The 15,820-nt window shown below is 36.0% G+C and overlaps 2 protein-coding genes across 5 annotated transcripts in view; one reads left to right on the plus strand and one right to left on the minus strand.

Moving 5' to 3' along the window:
* The window catches only part of LOC135170067 (protein cueball), a 165,494-nt gene that overhangs the window by 10,215 nt on the left and 139,459 nt on the right, over positions 1–15,820 (plus strand). The window lies entirely within an intron of this gene.
* The window catches only part of LOC135170051 (uncharacterized), a 57,677-nt gene that overhangs the window by 8,796 nt on the left and 33,061 nt on the right, over positions 1–15,820 (minus strand). For all 4 annotated transcript variants that reach the window (XM_064135553.1, XM_064135550.1, XM_064135552.1 and 1 more), the window contains exons 3-5: positions 2,345–2,394; positions 1,853–2,179; positions 1,394–1,576 (exon numbers count right to left, since the gene is read on the minus strand). In XM_064135553.1, the coding sequence (XP_063991623.1) occupies positions 1,394–1,576; positions 1,853–2,179; positions 2,345–2,394 (560 nt within the window). The remainder of the gene's footprint in view (positions 1–1,393; positions 1,577–1,852; positions 2,180–2,344; positions 2,395–15,820) is intronic.

Raw genomic sequence — 15,820 nt, forward strand, 5'->3', positions numbered from 1 at the left:
GTTTATTTCATTGACGGTTAGTGGATGAAAATTTCAAATAAACATTCTTACTTCATTGAGTAGTATCATTTATTTGGATTTTTATGATGATATTTCCCTTGAATAGTCGTTGCAAAAGGGTGTAACAATTTATTGAAAAATTCGCCAACGCTCTACGATAAAAGAAAGCCCTTGAGGTCTTGGGAAAAGTGAATTTCATAATCGGGCTTCGAGACTTGAGTATTTCTCTGTTAAAGAAATTTCAATCACAGTTTAGGTGAATATCTCCTGAGAAGAATCAGCTGAATTTTCCATGTACTACTGGAATCGTAAAATTTTTCAATGCGGTAATTTATTCTTCTCGTTTCCACGGATTTTTTCCAATATGTTGATTTAATCTATTTTGAGGTATGAGAATTACTCTTTCATCCAATGAATAACTACCGAATAAATTCCAATTTTCTAATCACAGAAGTCATATTAATGGAATGAAACCTGTGATTGGTCATCCATTCGGCCACTTCGAATGGCTTTTTGTTCCTGTCATTTCATTGAAGTCTAAAATCGCTGGTACGTGAAGCGCTGAATTGGTCTGGTTCAATTTCGATTTATACGAGAGATTGAGTAGAGATGAAAAAGTTTCGGAAATACGTAACAAAAAAGGTAGATGAGCATGGAGTAGAAGATTGAGATGTTGGATTCTTTGTTGAAATCAGTATTCGATATTTAGAAATCAACGTCATAATATTGTTTATCGATACTTCTTATTTTGATGCATTAAACTGGCGAATTAGTTCCCCCCTAAATTTCCCTATATCAGAAAAAAAGCACATTAATTTTTATTGAAGAAGAAGTTCCAATTAATTTATTCATTTTTTCAATCTTTTGAAAGCTAAAAAATTTTTTAAATTTGGTTACCAGATAATCGGTCCGGCCAGGCCTTCCCTACTAAATTTTCCGCTTCTCCATTATTCATTCTATTTATTGATATTGATATTGAGGGGACCGTTATTCTATAAATGATTGACGCACGTCGGCCATAAAAAAAAAACAGGGAGAAAAATGATGGGTCGAAAAAAATATGAAATCGCCATTGATTCTCCCAAAGTCAGTATCGTTTGATATATGATCGATATAATTACAAGATTTAAGAACATTCAGTCATAATAAAAAATGAATAAAAATCATAGATCTAAAAAAAACGTAAAGTTGGAATTCGTATTTCTCATTCAAAATAATTTTTTTTTATATTTCTTCAATCATAACTCAAATCGAACATCGTGTAATCAGAATGAGCTTATCTTAACATTTACTCCCTTGACAAACAACTGATCAAGCATTCTCAAACATATATCGTTTCCTGTATTGGGTAAAGTCAATTTGTCACGTTGCGGAGGGAAGATGAGTCCCTTACCAAATCGTTGTCAATCATCTCCCGTGTTCTCCCTGGTGAATATCCCACACTTCTCTCTGCCAATCTCCCAACAATTTCCGGTGACTCACCAGTCGTCTCGTTGATGATCAGCTCCTTCTGGCTGCTCAGCTCCTTCTTCACAGTTGGAACGCGTTTCGATTTTCCCTCGGATGTTCTTTTGTACTTGAAAAATAAAGTGAAGAATTTCCTTTATCATCGCACAGTGAATTTTTTTTTTATTTAGAATAATTGAGAATAAAAATGGAATGGCTTTGTCTACTTTTACAAAATTGTCTGTGATTATATTTAGCTTATCGAATTTATCGTACTCGTCCAATAATCAGTGAATTCATGATCGGAAAAATGTTTTTCTCTTTATCGTTCCGTTGAGTTGTCCTCCAATATTCCTAAATTATTTGCGATCAAATCAGGAAGGAAAAAAGCAATAAATAAACTCACCTCAATACCCTTTTCCCTTTCCTCCTCAGTTTCATCACTTATAGCTTCGTTTGACGTCATACTTTCGTCAGAGCCCATTTCCTCATCGTCCTCTGTGCTCTTCTCCTGTGAATCAAAATTCCTGGTGCCTCTTGTCTCATCACCAATGGCACTGCCCTCCGAATGATTCACTCCAGACGTTGAATTGCCACGTTCGTCCCTGGACATTGCCTCGTGTGACTCGGCAACCTCACGTAACTCCTCCTCATACTCATCCACATCCTCCTCAGTTTCATCCTCCTCATCCTCTTCGTACTCAGCATCACCAGTCGCCTCCGTCGTCACATCCTGAGGCCATTCATTCCACCTTTTTATATCGCTCTCTCGACCCTTTTACGTCTTTATCTTTTTCCCTCCCCCTCCTTTTTTTTTTTTTTCATTTCTTTTGTTACGTGTCTTCTCCCTTTTCCTTCTACCTTTATCTTGACACTGAAAGTCCTCATGAATACTTACCGAGACTCCGCCTTCTGACTCCGCAGACGTTTCCTTACTGTTTTCTTCACCTGTAAAAGAAAATGAAATTTTTTTATTATAAAAATTTTGAAGTATTTCTACGTTTATGGTGGTGACAGAAATTTTCGAAAAATTATGGCTCACGTTGGAAATTATTAATTGAAAAAAATTCTTCAATTTTGACGTGAATATTAAAATCAGAAATTCCATATGACTTTTAGGTGATCTCATGACCTCCATAGGTATAACCTCCATAGAACATGTACGTGTCTTCATAATTGTTATTCTACCCTTCCATAACTTTTAAATAATCTTCATAACAATTATGATCCTATAGCACCTCCTGACCCTCATTAAATCCTCCATCGTATGAACTTTAGGTGGCTCTCAAGTAATCTTTCCAACAGTTATGATCTAAAATTACCTCATGACCATCATTAAATGATTATTTATATCTATAAGGCCTCTTTCATGACCTCGATAAAACCTGCTATAATGCTCATACGTCTCATGACCCTCATAAAATTTTTTCACCCGTTATGGATAGATAGAGTTACGACAGGGAAATGGAAAACTGTAAAATATTTTTTTTTTTCTTGTTTTTATATTTTTTTATAATCGTTAAAATGAAAGTAAAAAAACAATTTTAACGAGATTTACCGTATGGCTGAGGGACTGAGGAAAAAGGAAATTAAATAGAAGTCTGTAAATTCTTGACAGTAATACCAATAAACTTGGTGAAAATGTTTGAGGGTGCAGTTGGTACCAGACAGTTGTGAAAACGTATGAAGTGGATAGAAATATATTGGATGTTATTACATCGAAGTATCAGAAAATACAAGCACTTGCTACTGACACTGAAACCCCATAAGTCTCAATAGACAGTGAAGCTTTTTATATCAATGTACATTGGCAACATCCAGTACATAATGTACACTTCAGGTGTATAGTAGAAGTAGTTGGTTGAAGTAGAATAACTAGAAATAAAGTGAAGTTCTTTACTCATGAACACGAATGCACACTCGAAGGGGCTCCATTAGCCATCTCCTTCATTATATCTCATTTTCATTAGCGCTACGATGGCCTTACGTAGACGTCTCATCTACCTTTGTCCTCTTTTCCCATCATCTCTTCATCCCTTTTACTCCTTTAAGCTGCCTTGTAATTATATTTTCTGGGTTAGTTGAGAATTTTGATTATGAATAATTGAATTCACAGCCGAGAAATTCGTTGAAAGTATCGGGTTGAGGAGATACTGAGGCAATTGTGTCATTTAAAAGGGTAATTCGTGGATCATGGACGAAGAATTAAAATAACTGTCTGGGAAAAAAAATTTCCAATGACAATTCTTTATGAAATTTTCCATGAAAATTTTTTTAATCATAATAAATGAAATAAAATAAGACAATATTTCATGAACCACACGGAAGTAAAAAATCTTAATAAATTACGTGCCTGATCCCTTGATCTTTCAGTCAAAATAATATTCAGTAAAAATGACAGAAAAGTTACCGATTTGTTCACTGAACATTCCATATTATTTCTGAAACGTTTTAGACTTTTTTCTGAATGTTCAAGAAAAACGTGCGTAACTGTTCAGTAATTTTTACTGACTATTGTTTTGACTTGTTGATTATGGAACAGGCACCGTATAATTAATTTAATTGAAAAAAACTTGACAAATAATGTTCAGAATTTTTTTCATCTCTTCAACTCTCATTTGACCTCGTAATTTTTACTACTGTTCAACACTTCTTTCAGATTCTCGTGTCCTAATTCTTTTAATACCCGTCGCCATTACAACATATGCCGCAACCCAACTTCGAAACTTTTTTTCAAATCTTTTTTTTTTTTCCGTATCCTCGGTTAGTTCGTACCTTTTTGTCTAGTTTTTTTTTATCTCCCTAGTGAAATAGCGGGAGAGAAGTTAGTTGAAAAGTCTCCTCTCTTTTTCTTTCGCCGCACATTTTCTGGCTTGGCAATGGGGTGGATGGAGAAGGGAAGGTGGAGGGGTAACACGTGCGCTCGATGAATATTCGGAACTGTACCTCGGCCCTAGTAATGCCTGCGTAGAAGGCTTTAATTAACCCTCGTAATTTAACCGAAAATTGCGAGGAAGTTGAGGGAGATGTGAAATATCAGGGTCGGGGATAACTGCATAGCTGAGGGTACATAAATACGGAGAAAAGGTCTTGGTCTTCAGAGTTATTAAATTCAGATAAAATTCAATTCAACTTAATATCAACAGGTGAATAAGGAATGAAAATAATTCATTTTATTTCGCTTTCTAATTGAATAAAAATTTCATTTTGATCGCAAAAATTTAAATTGAATTATATTACAGAGTTTCTTTTCAATAAATAAATAATAAATAAACTATGATAATTTATAATTATTTATTTATCGTGTTTAGGTATTTCTTTTTGCCTCCAAGTAAATTGTTCACCCGCAAAACATAATGTTACGACAGAACTCATTTATCCTTCTCCTCATGTGCGATGAAAATTTCAAAGAAAATCCTCACTATTTTCCCTTCCTATTTCTCCACCGTAATTGAACGCCGATAAATTCGCATATTCCGTTCCTTACTCACCCACCCACCCCTTTTCCCCATTTTTCTAAAACCAAGAGAAGCAAAACATCGCTCGTGAAATCTACACCCACGTTTTACGCGCATAACACAACAAAAAAAAAAAAGTTTAAAAAAAGTGAATCCACACGTGAGGGAATATACGAGCCCGGAGAAGATATAAAATTCCCCGGAGTGTGAATGAGAGAGAGGGAAATTGAAAAAAAAAAAATCATAGCAAAGGGACAAAAAATACGTACATGGACCTTCCGAAAAGGATAAAAAAAGAAAATATTATCAAAAAATGCTCACGCGTTGCTTTTACCACTTAGCAATTTTTTCCTGTTCATTCTCTTTCGTTTTAGTTTATTTATTTTTTCGATGTTTTCATATTTTTTGAGACGTAAAATGAGTGGACACGCTGGGGAGGTACATTTACATCACACGTGATCGGGATTTAAAGTATATTGAACGCTCGCCAAGGGGAGCCCGCGACGGGGGTGGAGTTGCATATAGTTGTATGGCCGTGGAGGGGGAGGGGGGTGGGAATGAGGTGGGTGAAGGGGGAGGGATTTATATCGAGCCGGAATATTGGACGTAATGCATCGACGCTGCAGTTTTCCAATATTTCATCCGACAGCGGTCGCCCCCTCTTGGGCTCTCTCACTCACTCTTTTGCCTCTTTTTTTTTTTGCCGACTAAACCCGAAGTGTCCAAACATACACACTCGGCAAAACCACATTCGAGCACGTGTGAAAATAGAGACCAGGATTTTTCACTTTTGTGCATGAGGAGAGACAACAAATGCTGGGGGGGAATCTGTTATATGAGAGAAAATTTTGAATAAAAATTATATTTCTAGGGGGTGAAACGTGGGATAAAATGACAATCAACAACTTTTTAGGTCATGTTAGGGGGTCTTATGTTTACTTAAAATTTCTTTCCTTGGAGATATTTTGAGTTGGAAAATATGCCCTCAATGGTGACCTAAAAAGATGTTCAGAAGACATTTTTCTTGAAATATTTTATTTATGGTTTCGTGACTTCCTCACTAAAATTCTATTGAGAGTCGCAAAAAATTATCAATATTCAAGGCATATATATGTTTTTCTCGTGGATTACATATGATCTTCGTATGAATTATTCCTATCTTCTCGATAAAACCAGTCAGATATTTTCAATTCAGTGATTTTTTTTTATTTTCAAGAAAAATCAAGTGTTGACTTTTTCTTTCGCATTGAAAGAATCCTCTCTATTTTTACATTGTCGAGTATTCTGTACTTGTCGATTCTATTCTCTCTGTTCTTTCAACTGCACTCACCACAATCGCCTGTAGCGTAAATTTTTTCAGTTCAGTATACACTGCAGCAAGCTAATAAACCGGAAACCACAGCGATCGCCATTTCCACTGCAAATATTACGTGAGTTGAAATATCAAAAGTTCGTGCAACGAATTTTTTCCATTTACTTTTTTAAAATATTTCACGTGAAGGGGGAAAATATTTCTGATGGTGAAGTGTCGGAATTCATGGCAATATTATTTTTCAAATATTACGCGAAGGGCTCTTGAAAATGTACGGGAAAATTTAATTGCAAGCTCGTGTACGTCACAAAAATCAACGCAACAAAAATATAGGAAAAAGAGGAGAAAATGTTTTTTAAAGAATGAAAAATGTAACGCAAAAATTGATTTGCCATTTTATGATTAAAATTCAAGTGAACAAAAATTCTTGTGTTAATTGACATTGATTTCCACAACTTTATGTGGCTGTTGAAAAATCCAGAATTAAATGTTCGACGTTGGGGACCGTATATTTATTCGATTTTCGCTCAACAAGTGCTGATTCACAATGAGAAATATAAAAAAAAAATTTGATACACCAAAAATATCTGTACTATTTCTTGAAAGTCTGTTTTTCATCGCTCGATTGGAGATATCTGTGCAGTCGAATGCTCTAGAATTCTCACTGGGTAGACAGCTAGTGACAACAGTCCCGAAAGAGTCAGACGTGAGGGACTTGAGAAGTGCGAAGTGGAGCAATTGAAGATTTTCGTGGTCGATAAAAAAATTGTGAGAATGTGGTGAAGCATAATACGTCGGGATGAACATCCCGGTTAATTACTTAATTACTGGGATAACGAGTTGTTTTGGGAAAACCTCAGAAATTCGATTTGAAAGGGGTGAAACTTTTATTATAAATATTTTCATTCAGACGTAAATTGCTATTTAATCGTCAACATTCCAAAATACTCTAAAAATTAAAATTCCTGCGAGTTATTTTCGATTGAATGCCCTCATCAATATTTCCATTCCCTGTAATCCATTCATGGACAATTATTTCCGCATAACTAATCGAATGATGCCCTCAAACAATTGATGATTAACACTTGAGTATCCACCGGTCGTGTAAATTTACCACTCGTGAGAAATAAAATTGAAAAATAGTTATGTGAAGAACAATAAAAGTTGATCTGGAAAATTCATCAGTTGACGCTGTCAACCGACAATTTCCCCCGTAATTGATGCTGAATTCACCATTGGACTGTCAAATTGTAATTCCCAGGTAGTACACCATTACACACACGTCAAATACAGTTGTACTGTGTAGCTCATGAACTACTCGGCTCAAATTCATACACTTGGCTGTACTCCTGGGAATAACGGAAATACATTGAATGCACTAACCGACAAAGTGGCATCTAGTTTGAACAACGATAAATGCCAACATCGGGTGTCACTTCTCTAGTATCGAGTCTCTTCCGCTACTGCTTGTACCCAACGTTAATGCTATTTCTCTTTATTCCGACCTCATACCATTGCTTTTGTCGGTATTTCGGATGGATATACGGGTCTACGTGGCTACTTATCCGATGAATACTATTTGCATACTAATGACTTTGATAAAATATTGAACAATATCACTGAACACGGGGAGAGAAAAATTCATTAGTGCGGGATAAATAGAAACGAATTTTCAGGAGAAAATTTTACCAACACTTTTATTTAATAACTTTAGCTACACATATATGTATATTTACAGTCCACATTAACAAATCCACACGGTCTCTCTCATTGACTCTATAAACTTATCGTTTGATAAAAATTGCCAATTACTCATTAGCAGTTATTTAGATGCCCCAGAAAAATTAATCAATTGTTAGGTAATTTTTCTTAAATGTCTTTCTTTTCGGGTACGTTTTATTGAATATTTTCTTCCCTGCAAATTTATTTATTCAATAAAACCATATTGTAATAAAAAAAAAAACCGTCAATATTTATCTCATTCATGAGTGGAAATTGTTGGATAAAAATTTTAACCGACAAATTGAGAATAAAATAGACTGGTAAATGCAAAAGTTGGAGGATAAAAATTAAAAGTGAGTAACCATGTGTCCTGATAACACTGATCCCCAAAACAAGATACGTGTTTAGTCCCCACTGAGACCATTATAATGGTTGGTTGGTGGATGCACACACTCACTAGCAGTCCTGCACACTCAGTTTCACTCAACATCCCCACAGTTTCATTCCCACACGTTCCACTCTCACCCGGGTTTAACTACTACCCATGTTGTTGGGGAGGGATAGAGGTGGTTGGTGGTATTGGTGGGATGGAAACAGGGGAGCTTGTACCATTGGGATACCAACGCCAAGAGCGGCACCGGCAAATATAGAGAGAGATAGTGGACAGAATGATATTCACCAAAATCCAAAAGCCTTTGGGCAGTTTGAATATACCGAACGAGTAAATATTGTTTCGAATTCAACGATTGGAATCGCGTACACTCATTAACAGATCAATATTTATCGATAAAAAAAAATGGTGGATAAAAGTGAAAAATGGAGATAAAGCTTTGTTAAGTCAATGAATAATACTTGAAGAGAGTGAACGAAATAATAAAACGGGAAATTATCGGTTTATTTGAGGTATTTGGAATGAATCTATCGATAGAGGGTCAAGTGATTTAACACGTCATTTCATCCATGTTCTTTAAATAATAAAAATTTTCTAGTAATTGAAGGGGTGAGTGGATCGATGAATGATTTATAGGCAATCGTGCAGACCAGAGTCACAAATTAATTGAATTAAATATGAAAATTTATTAGAGTCTAATGGAACATTTAATTGGAATGACAGAATTATTAATCTAGAATCATATTTCCATTTATACGAATGAAAAACGTATTAGATAATAATATTAAAATTTTTTTCAGTCCATAAAAAATAAATATTCAAGTTTATTTAAAATTTTGAATGAGAATGAGCTTTTTTATTGTAAAAAGTTTAATTTTATTGAAATAGATCATTTGTCTGCATACGCGTGGCGATTTATTTTCTCGTTTACTCCATAAAAATTGAAAATTCTTCCAACTTTAATCATCACGATACTTTATGATACTAAAGGGCCGCGTGACGCAGTAATTCTCGTAAAAGCTATGTGCCAAGGGTGAAGATGGCTTTGAGGGGGTAGTTGTGTTGTGGGATATACAGAGAAGCGATATTTTCACAACCTCGGTTTGAGATTTATTCCAGAAGCTTCGGAGGCTTGAATTATCGGTTACTTGGCTTCACCGGGAGGCGGATGAAGGTGCGATTTGTATAATGGTGAAAATTCTCAGTGAGGCATCCCCCTTGAAATCACGATATACGATATTTCATTGCCCTATAACTGATATTTTAATACGATAGGATTTTTTTCTGGTGAAACGTCGAATTTTCATTTTTTTTTTCCATTGAAAACATACCCACGAGATGAATACGAGCCACTACAATGGTTTTATGGCTCGGAACATGCCCCAGAAGACCTGTAAAAATTACTATCAGCACCGAACAAGCACTCAACTGACCACGAGTTGAAATTGAAATACCAAAATTTTATTTCTATCATTTTTCTTCAACAAAGTGGATGAAATTTTGGACGAACTTTTAAAAATATTTTTGAGAACTTTCATAACGTGATGGCTTCGTTAATGTTAAAAAACAAAAAAAAATTGAGGTATCGTCAGATAAGTTGATGGTGGTATAATGCGTTATTAATTATGTTTTCTTCCCCTTCAGAAGAAAATATAATTGAGAAATAATTTTCATTGAAAACTTCGAGGTTTTCCCATAGAATAAACTTTCCCTTTTAATTATTCTCGGGGTAGAGCTTTGCTCTCAATTTTAATGAAGAACTCTTCAGAATCCCATCCGCTTCTCTGTAGTAATTGTAAATGTTGGTTCAATTATTCCATGAAAATATATACAAAAGGTTTATTCTTAGGTAAATTCTTATAATTTTAACTGCGATTACAATAATCACCATTCTGAAAATGGAGTAATCCTCTTTCATAAAAAGAAACTGATAAGAGGGAATAATTTAAATTAAAAAATTTCTATACAATTTTTCTCCAACGAAAGCTTTTCCCTCAATTTTAACAAAGAACTCATAAATCCATTCACCTCTCCCTCCCATTCATCGGGATATTTTACCCACTCCAAATGCCCGGAATATTCCTCACGAATGGAGCGAAGAATCCTCAAAAATCCCGGCAGCCCACGCAACGCACTCGAATCACGAAACACATCAGTCCAAAAAAAATGATAAAAAAAAGGGGGGAAAAAAAAAGCGGAAAAATCCAATAAAAGTGGAGGAAAAAAGGAGATGTGTCAGAGGGGAGTTGCTGACGGGCAATATTGCTTCACACTTCGCCTTTTTTTTTTTTTTCTTTCTCCACGAGAACTGAAAAGAAAACCTGTAGACGTTATACACCTCAAGAAGAAAATTCCCTTCCTTTCTCACTTCTTTTCCTTTGGCTTGAAAAACCCCCTGTGCTCATTCGCCTATCTCTTTTTTTCGTCATTTCCCGCTGCCACCAGTGAAAATATAAAGTACTGAAGAATCAAAAGCGTTAGCTCCTCTGTGAATCCACACACGATACTCATCCATACCTACACACTTTATCTTTCTCACTCGCAATATTTCTTCACCCGTCGGTAGAAGAGAAGAATGGAAAATTGGGGTAGAAAAGGATAAATCGAAGATGAACTATTCTTTACACCTGGGATTTTCCCTTGGTTTTATGTGGTGTCGCTTATTGTACTTCAGTTGATTCATTCGCTTCTCGAAGTACAGACGGTAACGTTTCTTTTGTGTTGAAGAGGAAATGATATAAACATATCAAATGGTGCGATATAACTTGGAGTTAACTTTGATAAAAATTTTTTGTGAAATGAAAGAAATTTTGGATGAAAGTTAGACGTTCAGAGGGCGAAGGGAGGGATGAAAGTTAGTTTTATCGTAAAAATTAGTCTCCAAGGTCTAATTTTTCCTACAAAACTTATCCTAAAAATTGGGAAAGTGTCATTTTACCCCACGTTTCACCCTCTGGGCGACCAATTTTCATTCGAAGTTTCTTTTCATGTGGAATGTACACAGGAAAATTGGTCACGTAATTTTTAAACAATTTTTCTCTTCGTGTAATTAACAGGATTTACTTTACCACTAGATCAATTCCTATCCTACCAGCTCTATGATGACTTACTGAGTCAACTTAAACTCAGAATGTACAGGGCATTAGTCAAGTTGGTGATAACCTGGTCCCATCTGGCACAAGGCACACTCCCCCCATATCACCAAACAGCAAGTTACTCAGTCCAAATTGCCCCGTGTTATTGATAATTATTACTCGAACCCTCCTATCTACTGCCTCCATATGACACCCAATTCAGAAATGATTCATCACATCGTAAATAGCATCACAAATCCTTTCCAGATGAATCTAAAAAATCATCAGACTTCCTTAATGAAAAACAATCTCCGCTAAATCGAGCAGTTGAAAATTAATCGAATATTTATTGATACACGAATTAATTCGCGATTGTTGGTTATTATAAATTTTCAATAGTATTTTAGTGAATGAACCTCTTCATTTTATGATTCACAATAATTCTTAAAGTACCAATACTCTCAGATCATCAAAATGCCGTTGTCTCAGCCCTTAATATAATCGTTTCAATCCACGGAAAATTCGTTTTCCCCGTACACACGTCATAAAAAGCCGACGTAGGTGGAGAATTGATCGAAAAAGTAGAGCAGGCACTTGAGAAAATACGAAATACGGAACAAAAACTCCGTAGCTCACACCCCCTATTTTCTCCCCACTATTTTCCATTCTTCTAAATTCTTGTATAATACGAAAAAACTAAAGAATAGCCGGCGCTTTTCCCTCGTTGGAAAATTCCAAGGCGTATAATGACGTCTCTAGAGCGAACGGGAAATGGATATAAAAGCAGGGTTGTAACAATGGTAATAAACACAACACAAAGAAAATGAGAAATAAAGGAATGAATGGAAGAGAAGAACAAATAAATAAATACTAGACTCGGTTGAATGATTTAATTGTGAAAATGGGAAAATCGGTGGACGAGTGACAGGTGAAAATTTTTTTTAGTGATAATTATTTAAATATTTTATTGTTTCGTACTGGGAGAATTGTTCATGGACAATATCAGGGATAGCTTGCGGTTAAAGACGGAATTTAATCTACGGTGGCATTGGAGGGCTCTGAAGCATTCACGCTTCCAGAAAAGGAAAGGTTGAGGAGGAAGTGCATACTCAGCAGCCAACGGATTGTTCAAAGTGCTCGGTTTTATCGTCCATGAACAACATTGTCCGATACAACGCTCGGGCAATGCTGGAGAGAGGCAATAATGGAGAGTATTTTGGTTTGGGATATTAAATTACATCGTTGGTGAATTAATTGGACTTCCATGGTCTTCACTCTCGACTAGAATTTCACGAATTCGAAACATGTTTTTTTGGTTCAAAAATACGAAAAGAAAATTATTTTTGTCTGATATTTATTTAAAAATGATTATTTGACATAAATAATTTTTTTTCTCAGTGTAATATTGCGGAAATTATTGAGGTAAAATTAAGTGTCTTAAGTTGATTACTTAATAGCTAAAAAATACCAATTTATTGGGAACCCAATTGTTCAGAATGATCACAGAATTTAATTAATTGTTTCCTCGAACATACGATAAAAAAAAAAATCTATCATTTTTTATTCTTTTATCCCTGCATTGTCTGAGTTGTGAGAAAACTCACCCCTAACAGCTGTAGTTCACGGCCACGAACCTTGCCCTTTCGTTCACCCTCCTCTCCCTCCCTCCACGGTCAATACACTCCTCATTTTTCTTATTTCTAATTCACCTTTACACGTGAACCTATCCAGTCGCATTCATATTTATTTCACAATATCTCTTTCACGTGCTTCTAGTCAACTCTTCACCCTCTCACCCCCCCCCCCCCACCATTATACCTTCTTTAGGCTCTCTGCACACCCTTCACATTTGCCTATCGTTACTCCCAATTTGCCTGCCATACTCAACGGCGATAAGACGCCCAACGGAGCGAAACCAACTCACCCACGCTCGGATAACTTTCCACTCCACCTCACCACCACCTTTACCTCCTTCTCCCACCCCTCTTATCCACAGTATCTTCCAACCTTATCCTCTGTCTTTTGTTCTCTTTTACTCTTCCACCCCTCTGGTGTACACACAAACTCGGTGCACGGATTTATCTCGAAATTAATGTGCCCAGCGACTCGGCACTGCTACCCAGTTTTAGTTTGTTAATCCAGGGACGTGAGAGGGGTCGGGTGAGAAGGGAGGGGTGATAGAGAGGGGGTATAATAGTAGCGTTAACTCCGGTGTGATCCTGTTTAACAGTTATTAATTTTATTCATGCATGCTGTGATTATTTAATTTATGAAGCTATTGACTTCTTGACATACGATGGGAGATATTCAAAAAATATTTTAGAAGTTCTTTTTTTTTTTAATTCCGTAATTTTTGTAAAATGGGATTTCATGTGGGAACAGTTGCAAATTGCTTTCAAACCATTTCGTAATTTTTACTGAAAATTTTAGTTCGTGTATAGAACGGTGGTGCAGTATTTATTAAAAATTTATCCTGCTGATGGAAAATATAAAATTCTATAAATTTTTGAGTGTAATTAAAAATTTTTGGGTTCCATTGTCGAATTTATCTCGACATTAGTATACTTAGTGATGCAATAATATATTAATGAAGTGGGGTGGGGAGGAGGAGCGCTAACTCTCGTGTGATTCTGTTGAATAATTATTAATTTTGTTGCTGCGTGCGGCCGTAGTATAATTTTGAAATTATTGACTTTCCGGTGAGAGCGAACGGTGGAGAGAAATTGAGGATCGATTATGGAATATTTGAATGCATATTTGGGTGATTGACAGAAATGTTGACCTGAAATTTTTGCTAACAATGAACGACATTCTTCTCGTTTTCATTGTTTCCGTGAACCTTTTTTTTTAACTAACAGGATTTCCTGGATTTCTAAATAAAAAATTATCCCCCTGAATTGGATATTTGTGATCGATAATTTCAGCAACAATTTTGCACCTCTGACGAGAATGTGTTATTACAATTGAAGAAATACTGAATTAATGCAGACAAGAATTTTTATGTAATACATAGAGCTTGTTTATTCGAAACAAGAATCCATTACTTTATTAATCACAAAAGATTTCTCATCCGAATAAATCCAGATGAACATAAACTCATGGAAATCGTCTCGAAAGGCTCTTTCCCCTGTCGTATCCTGATTAATAACTTTCCATAAATTCTCAATTTCCAAAGTAAATAAAACTGCACCAGTGTATCAGCATTTACTGAATTAAGTTAGTAAGTTTGACTCGATTAATAAGCGCCAGCCAAACGAATGTAATTGAATGGAGTACCGCAGAACAGGGAGTTATCGACTCGATAAACTAATCGAGGTAGATTGGTGAATCGTAGGGTCTTGGGGGTTTGGGGGATTATGTCGTAATAATTAAATAGACATTTCTCCCTTCGGGCATTGGAATTGAACTTTCATTCTTCCGTTCTTTTCAATTCTGTTCGGCTTCACCACATTTTCCTCGTCGGCTCTTCGCCGAGATGAGGAGTCAGAAGGTTAACAAGCTGTCTTTTACGGAGGGATAGACCTTTGTCATGGATTTTATCGAACGGGTAATAAAAAAAAAATCATTCCGCGATGGTGTCGTAAATTCCTTAATCCTGGAACGCAGAGGATTTTTTTTTTTCATCCGGAAAATTTGAAATTAAATTTTAACGTCTTGTAAAAATATCGGGAATGGTTTGTGGAAGTGATAGTTGTATTTATTTTGTTATTAATTTTTTTTACGGTGATAGGAATAAATTTTTATCGTCTTCGGAATTTGTGGAGAATTTATCGATGAAAATTTTTCTTATCTCGATGAGAGGGACATCTCAAGGGTAATTTTAGCGTTTCATCCCACGTTTCGCCCACTCGAGGTCTAATTATTTATTTAAAATGTCTTTTCGTGAACGGAAAATCACAAATGAATGTCCACACATTATCCCAAGTATCTCAAAATGTCCATTACACCATTAGAGATCTGAGGTTTAGCTTGTGCCTCATGTGTCATTTCCATTTAAGCGATGAGCGAGACTCAAAGGGAGTTAGATAGGGCAAAACAGCCCGATGGGAGGGAGTAAAACGGGTGGTTAAAGGCCAAAGCGCTACGCTACCACACTCGAGGCTTCCGCGTAATTAAACTGCGCGTCGGGAAACCACGTCCGGGGCACGTTTTCCAACCCGCCACGGATTCGCAATTAACCCCCTTTAGTGTCGTTGGACGAGTGTCGTGTATACTCACATTCGACTGGTTTTGTACGTCACTCCCTGACGGACGATATCACTGGACCATTGTTAGCCTCCCACATCCCTTCACCCCACCCGACACTCGAACAAATACGAAGAATGAAAGAGAAATGAAATTGGAAAATAAAAATTCTTTTAAATTCAGGGGAGTTTGTGAGGTGATATTTTCTGGACAAATTTGGGATATAATAATA

Source organism: Diachasmimorpha longicaudata, chromosome 16 (genome assembly GCF_034640455.1).
Source record: "Diachasmimorpha longicaudata isolate KC_UGA_2023 chromosome 16, iyDiaLong2, whole genome shotgun sequence".
NCBI classification, from domain to species: domain Eukaryota; kingdom Metazoa; phylum Arthropoda; class Insecta; order Hymenoptera; family Braconidae; genus Diachasmimorpha; species Diachasmimorpha longicaudata.